Here is an 8,142-nt window from a genome sequence, read left to right on the forward strand (position 1 = left end):
TATAAAGAGCAAGATAAATCATTTAAAAACATTTTCAAACAATGTGACCTTTAACCTGTCTGACTGGATGAAAAAAAAACAAAAGAAAAGGAAAAATCAACAATTGGGATGATGTGGTTGCGCAAGTGTGCACACCCTCATAACTATGACATGGCTGTGTTCAGAATTGTTCAAACTCATTGGACGGTCACACATTTTCTGACGTGTTTGGGAGATTTTGTTATGGTCCAGTGAAAACAAGGAAGAACTTTTTGTCCATAATTCCAAAAGGTAAGTCTGGTGAAAAGAGAACACTGCTCATCATCAAAAGAACACCATACTTCAGTGAAATGGTGTTGGCAGCATCTTAGCAACTTTCAGATTGTTGTTGTATTTAAATTTTTTTTTTAAAGCTGGAACTGGGGCCTTCGTCAAGGTGGAGGAGATTTCTTAACAGTTTGATACGGCAGTGAGAGTTAACACACAACTTTCATTCTAAATATCAGGAAATGTCTACTAGAACAGCGGAAATTCATTCGAGGTTAATCAGAGGCATATTATCAGGTGTGTGCCATCTGTCATTTAACAGTTTTCATAGCGTAATTGGTACACGTGAACACAGCCACATCCCCACTTATTTTTAATTCCTCTCTCAAAGAATATTTTTTTTACTCTTGTCAAACAAGTCATAGGTTGCATTCATGGTAGAGAGTTTTTCAATGTTTTATCTTGGTCCATTTTTTTTATATGTATTAAAAAATGTCACATTTGAACAGCGGTGTGGAGACTTTGGATTTCCGCTACAGATGAACTTATGACAAATCAAGAGTGGAAAACGTATAGGCCAAAGTGTGTCGTCCACGCCAAGCGATCAGCAGACACGAAACATAGCGACTGATATGATGTCTGCTAACATGCATCCTTGGGCTGACTCGGGGAAGGATCCCTGAAAGCGATGTGAGAAGAGAGAACACAATTATTTCACCCTCACGCCTACTGTGGCCATCTTAGTTTGGATGACATTCAAAAGCAATTTAGATCTTGCTGTGACGCAGCATACGGAACCCTTGAAGTTTAACAGGACCGTTTGCTTGAAAGTATGATTAGAAACTAAAGGAACTGTTTGGATTATATAACATTCAATTGCAATAAGGTTGCGCTGGAAGTTTGAAAAGGGAGGTGGGTTGAAATTTTTGGGTCGGGAAAAAGAGGGAAGGAACTTGCCCAATTTGTTTGCAACTTATATTGGTTGTCTTGAATCATAAACCAATCCAAAGCAGTAGTTTTCTTGATGTGACATACAACAAGGAACTCTTGGAAGTTTCAAAGTGGACCGCATTGCAAATTTTTCTTGGGAGGGAGGAAAGGAACACACACTAATTTAGGGAATTTTTTTTTAATTACTGATGTAACATTCAAAAGCAATGTTTTTTTTTGCTGTGTCAGGTAACCTTGGAAGTTTAAAAATGGACTCGACCACATCTAACCTTGCACATTTTGAATCATACTATATAACATTCAAAAGCGAAATAAAGTTCTTACCATGAAACATAAGGAACCCTGTAAGTTACATGGGTAGAAAATTAATGGTATTTTCCATAATATAGTGGTGCCTTGAAGTACGAGTGAACTGACTTGCAAGTTTTTTTAGGTACAGGATGTTCTTCCAGTGTTCCCCCCGCACCCCCATTTGCTTTGCCTTGCCTTAGGAATGCCCCTGCTAGCTTAATGCTAACATATAATGGGAAACGGCATAAACGGGCTCAAGACTAACGTCTGTATGGTGATATGTTTTAAGCAATGAATTTTTGAACACAAACGGTGCAGCAACACTTTTAGTCAAACAATATAACAATAGTTACAGGCATATACTGTTTATCATCTGCAAAATAATACTATTACTGCATCTTACTGAGTCAGTAAATGTCTTTTTTTTTTTGTTTGGATGTGCATGATTTTATTATTCTCCTCCCGGTGACCAAGTTGCACACATCAGAAGGAGCCACAATTTATTCATCATGACCCACAAACTGTTTATTTCTTTACATTCTATTTGATCAACATTAATACTGCATGTTTTTAGAAAGTACAATATTATATTATTAGAATTCCTGGGGAAAGACAATTAGAGTGTTTTAGGCTATGATTGTGGACACAGAATAAATGAAACTTGTATCTGAAGTCACCTCTATGTGTCCCATTTGATTGCGAGCGAAAGTGCTGAGAAGTGTTGCTTTGCGGGGACGACAGAGGCATCTTTTGCATGGTTTTTGCATGCCCACAGAGACACACACACACACACACACACACACACACACACACACACACACGCATACACTGTATACTACATGAGATGCATCATCTTCCTCCTGCTGAATGAGGCAAACTTGGTAACTTTTGAATAGTATATTAATATACAGTAGATGTGTATATATACCCCATATCTAAAAAAAAGAAAACAACAAAAACCAAACTGAAAAGCAACAAAAATACATGCAAATGGAGGAATACAATCATGCATTTACACAGTGAGACCTGAATTTTCCGCCAATGCTCGCTTTGTGAACACACGCCGTGATGTCGCTACATGTACTTCGCAAAGGGGGATGTTTGTCCCTCTGCTGTATGAAGGTGGGGGCTTTCTTTGAAAATGTTTGATTTTTATTATATTGACTGTACAGTTTTCCTTTGTTCTCATGAGTATGTTTGAGAGACAGCGGTCCGAGTTTGCGTCTCCTTTGTGGCAGTGCTCCAGAAGGATAAATAAATTAGAGTCCTGCATGAAATGGATGTTTTGGGGTGCACTTTCCTCTCCACTAAGCCTGGGGCGACAGATTTCCTCCCATTTTTCTGGCTGAATTTCACGTACAAAAGTGCCTTTGTTTGGCCATGGCATTGGTTCCTCGTCCAGATAGTCTCGTTGTATGGTTTGGACTTTGGTTGCAGTAACGCACTCACGCACTCATTCAAGCTCAGCTCACGTTCAGCTCAGCAGGTGAAGTCCTCGAAGTTTCCCTGGGCCGGGTGATGAGGTAGCATGTTACCCGGGTACGTGGACGGCGTGCGCAGGTTGTCACACGGAGCCTAGCAGGAAGAGGAAAAACATAAAAACAGGAAAATGGTCATGAAGATGGATCTGAAAATGTTTTGTGCAGCTTGCCCTGTTGGTGTTTGAAAAAAAGACTGGGTGAACAAAAAAGCCCCAGAATCAACACACGCATTTGTTTGCTTGATATCAAATCACCGCAGAAGATTTTCAGGGAGCCATGAAAACATTCATAGCATTGTCAAAAGAACAATGCAAGATTTCACCTGTATGGACTCCATAAACATTCTCTTTCAAGACACGTCAACTGGCATTGTCACATGGTTTAATTCCACAACTGTCATAGAAAGTGGACTCATGCTGATTCCGGCAGTGGCCCACGGCATCTGATGTGTGTGTGTGTGTGTGTGTGTGTGTGTGTGTGTGTGTGCGTGTGCGTGTGCGTTTTTGACCCTGATACTGATTCCGATGCTGAAACTGTACTGGTACCATTTGAAAGTACAAGAGTAGTGCATTTTTTTTTCTTGTAATTCTAAAGAACTGCATATTCACTTGGATGTAAAATCACTGATGTCATGTCTTGGTCAGACACTGCTTAAAAACCTTTGTGAAACAGGAAAAAAGACTAATACTGAATAAGGTATCTTTGAGAGAGATTGTGACATTCAGGCATATCTAACGTAAGAACATCTTGGATTCATAATAATAATAATAATAATAATAATAATAATAAAAAAAACACGAGAACATTTGTATTTCTTATAGAACTTTTGAAACAGGTCAAAAATGTCTTTTTCCAGCAAATGGGAAGTGAAAAAAACAAGAGAAAATAGCTAATTCGAGACAAGAGTAGGCAAACATGACCTTTGATTTAGGGATTTTCCAGTTAATCCACATATTCTCTATTTCTCCTGCAATTGCTTCACCAGTGTGGGATCCTTTGAACTCGTTTGCATGCAGCACCACACAATGCAGATTTAACGATTCAGTGTGCACCGAACAAAAGTGGAGAGATGTCACTGCTCCAGATATTAGTTGTGAAGCTTATGGCCTGCACTCTTTCAAACTACCATGAAACATGCTCCCTTACTTTGTCTGAGAGCAGAGACAACAGTCTCTGTGATTTATTTACGGCTTGGGACCTTGTATTATGGAACCATGTGAGCCATAAAAAGCTGATATCCCACATTGTCAACAAAGAAGGGGGGCAGGTTACAGAGCACAATAATTTCTGTGATTTTCGGGAACATCTTTCTTGCTGTATGCCTCTTCTCATCCCACCTTTGAAGTGAACTGACTGGGGTTTATAGCTGTGGTCCATTCCCCTTGCTCTTGGTCGCTGATACCGTCACAAACTCTTGGTGTTCATTAACAAATGTTCTCAAATGTTTTATCAGGTTTGACGTTTTGAAGCTGGCCATTTTAGCTCCACCTCTTGCAACATTCGCGCCACAAAACTTTTACACGTACAATAGCTGTTGTACTCGCTGGGCTTTCATTTTGCTCATTTTCTCTCCTATGTCTCACTGGTTTGTTTTTCCTCAATATGTAAAAGCAGCCCCATCATTGGTTCAGAGCGTCCACTCTGGGCCAATAGCGATAGCTTGGCTCCGCATGTACTGTATTGAATACGTCACCACACATCAGTGAGTGTCAAGCAAGACATATGTTCAATGGGCTATACGAGTATCGGTAATTGCCATCGGTGCGTTATTTGTTAGAATTTGCAGGTATCGACACCAGTGTTTAAATGGTGTGTTGGGCTCTCCCGATACTAGTATTGGAAGCGATACAACACTAAAACACACACACACATCTATCTATCTCTCTCTCTCTCTCTCTCTCTCTCTCTCTCTCTCTCTCTCTGTATATATATATATATATATATATATATACATATATCCACTAATTCAACGAGATAGGAAGGTGCTCAGCAATGTTAGATTTTAGGTCAGTAAAAAACCTTGAAATTGCATTTCAAAGGTTCCTTTATTTTTCCCACACTCCAATGATGGGCAGGCACCCCAGAGACCCAACAAATCGTTAAAAGGCCCTAAAAAAAGGCACTTTTCTGCAATAAAATATGTCAAGTGCAAAATTCCCATGGAGAAATTTGACTGACAGTTTTAAGACGGGCACTTAACTTTAAATGTTAAAAAATTTGAAGCACGTTGTCCTCTTTTGTCGGCTTAATTGTGAGCGATTTGGTTTTCACTGCTCACGCTACATTCCAATTCAACTTGTGTACATCTTTATGTGCGGTGACATGCTCACGGCTAAATGGAAAACCATTGCCATTGACAGGGGATTTGCCCAACTTTTTTTTTTTTGGCAACACATTTCAACCAGTAAGCTGCACCTCATCACATATTGTAAAGGCAGAAGCAAGGCGAAAGAGTCACACTCTTTATTTGAACAGTTTGCTTTCTTTCCAACCTCCTTCCAGAGATCGACAATATTTTCACAAAGAGGTGATCTCCACACACGAATACCATCTAATACCATCGACACATCTGCAATATTTTCCTTCAAAAGTCTTCATTTTAACACACGGAGACAACGAGTGGATGTTTCCCAGCTGCTTCATAGCAGAATGAGGACAGCCAGCGTAGGAGGAGAGACAGCGTCTGGACTTGATGTCTGCTCTCCTCCGCACACATGCAAAAAAACTGTTGATCCAAGGATCACAAGAGCCAAAAACACACGCTGCTTTCCTCGACTCCTGATGATATTTTCATATATTTTCTCCCTCTTAAGCTGTGCTCGGGGTGTCGGGACTGCAGCCAGGCAGGCGGGAGCTCGGCGGGAGATATCCCCTTACGCATGAGGCGAACCGGAGCCAGCAACAAGAAGCGAGGAGGTGCACGGGCCCGCATGGAGCTGGAGTACAAGGTTAGAATAGTGACAGTTAGAAACGTGCCTTATTTGGACACATTTGACAATCAAACCACTGTGAGGAGAAGTAAATGCATGTTAAAACACAAGATATAATAAAGTAAAACACTCATAGCAATTGGATCCATACGACTGCTTTTTATTATAATTACATACACCAAACTTTGATCAACTTAATATATGTGTAAATTAACAACATGGGCGGCACAGTGGTTGAATAGTTAGCACATTCGCCTCATCGTGCAGATTTGCAGGGTTCGATTCCGGCTCCGGCCTTCCTGTGCGGAGTTTGCATGTTTTCCCCGCTCCTGCGTGGGTTTTATCCGGGTACTCCACCTTGCTCCCATATTCCACAAACATGCACGGCAGGCGAATGGAACACTCTAAATAGTCCCTAGGTGTGATTGTGAGTGCAAATGTTTTTTCGTCTATGTGTTCAAGTGGCCCGCAACCAGTTCAGGGTGTTCCCCGCCTACTGTCCGAAGACAGCTGGGATAGGCTCCAGCATGCGTGCAACCCTCATCATGATAAGCCGAGTAGAAAATAGATGGATGGAACTATCCAAACTAACAACATATGTTGAAAGGATCTACTCATCTAAACATTTTTAAAAAGTCACGCCTTGCTTTACTACGATCACCAATAGTGGACGCTAAATTGCTTTTCCTCACTCAAACAGAATGCATTTTTGGAGTATCTGCATTGGATGATGGAGACTCATTTCCAGCAAAAACCTAACACTGGCACAAAAAAAAAACAAGAAAAAACATTCAGTAAGGCATTTATGTTTTCAATGTAAAGACATGTAAAATCATTAATAATATTAAAGATGGTAAAATTCCTGTACAGTTAGCTGGTGACAGTTTATAATTTCTTTATCTTCTACTATGTTAATCATTCTTTTGAAATATAATCAACTTTGGACTGTGTGTGTGTGTGTGTGTGTGTGTTCAGCACTGTACACCTCAAGGCTCTCATCGGGCTTGCGGGGACGAGCATTGACATGGGTTTGGAAAAATGTCAGGGAGTGGTCAAGACCAAAAACATCCTGGAGCCTCTTCTTGACAGCCCCGTAGTCCTCCTTGACTGTGGGGGAAAGGCTATCCCAGTACAGAAATGCAGCCTCAGCTAACCTTGTTGGTAAAACTGAAGCCAGCACAGATGACAGGTCAGCGGATGGTTGGTTGTACATGGCTTGCATAGACATCTCAAAACGTCGAGACCAGCTAGTAAAGGAAACAGTCCCATCACCTTCAAAAACCGGTGGTAAATCAATGTTGAGGCGTCCTGGTGGAGTAACATTCACAGCAGCCATATCAGTAGCAGTAGAATCAACCATTGCAGTGGGTCGACTCATGGACGTCTCGGTATCGGGCATGGTGAGATCAAAAAGGTTGAATAACGATGGTAAAAATGTCCAAAAAGAAGGAAGGGGGGAAAAAATCAAACTGCAGGAAACCTCAAAATCTCATCCAAAATGCTGACTAGCAGCAGCCATTCAGTAGAGCAATAACAATCCACGTGGCTAGCAGGACGACAATTAGCAAGAAAAAAATCGTTGCATAAAAAGAGTCAAAAAGCCACACAAAACATACCACCACCGTTGCCACCAATGTAAGTTGAGAGGTTCGTAGTTTTTCAGTGGATAGCTCTACTTTAAAAATGGGCAAAAGGAGAGATGGAATCCTTTGAAGGCAGTTTTATTTTCCCAACGTCTGCACCCCCGAATGAACAAACAAGGACACACCTCCTTCCCGGAAACACCAAACACTTCCTGGTTTCCTTAACCAATCAGATAAAATCAACATAAACTTGTTTCAGCAATTATTAAACAGAATATAACCGAGGTAACTGTAACATAACAGAACATAATGCTCAAATATAAAATGAAAATAATTAATAATTTAACATACGCTTACAAGTTTATGAATGGAAAGTTTACTTTTAAAAAGTTGCCAGATTGTTCCACATGACAAGACCAAAGTTACCTGTATGTTTTGCAGTCGTAAATTGAGCTATCATCATAGCACGTCGGGTCTGAAATACCACAGAATGGCCAAGCACACAGCTGACGTGAGTACTCCGCCCCCTCGTCTCAGACAGACAGCTATGGATAATTTCAAAGCGAAGAAAATGGATAACACGACGAAGAACAAATTTGCTGAAGCCATAGCTAAATGTATGGCTACTGCATGCAAGCCTGTCAACATTGTCCACAGCTC

The 8,142-nt window shown here is 40.7% G+C and overlaps 1 protein-coding gene and 1 long non-coding RNA gene across 3 annotated transcripts in view; one reads left to right on the top strand and one right to left on the bottom strand.

Annotated features, from left to right (window-relative positions):
- Positions 1-210: 210 nt before the first annotated feature.
- On the top strand, positions 211-1,395 carry LOC109508024 (uncharacterized). Its single transcript, XR_002166587.1, has 2 exons — positions 211-332; positions 393-1,395. It is a non-coding gene; the product is annotated as an uncharacterized LOC109508024 (long non-coding RNA).
- Positions 1,396-1,406: 11 nt separating this feature from the next.
- Positions 1,407-8,142, bottom strand: part of asic1b (acid-sensing (proton-gated) ion channel 1b) — a 53,021-nt gene continuing 46,285 nt past the window's right edge. For both annotated transcript variants that reach the window (XM_019857799.1, XM_019857808.1), the window contains exon 10: positions 1,407-3,063. In XM_019857799.1, coding sequence (XP_019713358.1) covers positions 2,968-3,063 — 96 coding nt within the window. In that variant the 3' untranslated portion in view covers positions 1,407-2,967. The remainder of the gene's footprint in view (positions 3,064-8,142) is intronic.

This window comes from Hippocampus comes, unplaced genomic scaffold (assembly GCF_001891065.2).
Source record: "Hippocampus comes isolate QL1 unplaced genomic scaffold, H_comes_QL1_v1.1 scaffold17, whole genome shotgun sequence".
Lineage (NCBI taxonomy): Eukaryota > Metazoa > Chordata > Actinopteri > Syngnathiformes > Syngnathidae > Hippocampus > Hippocampus comes.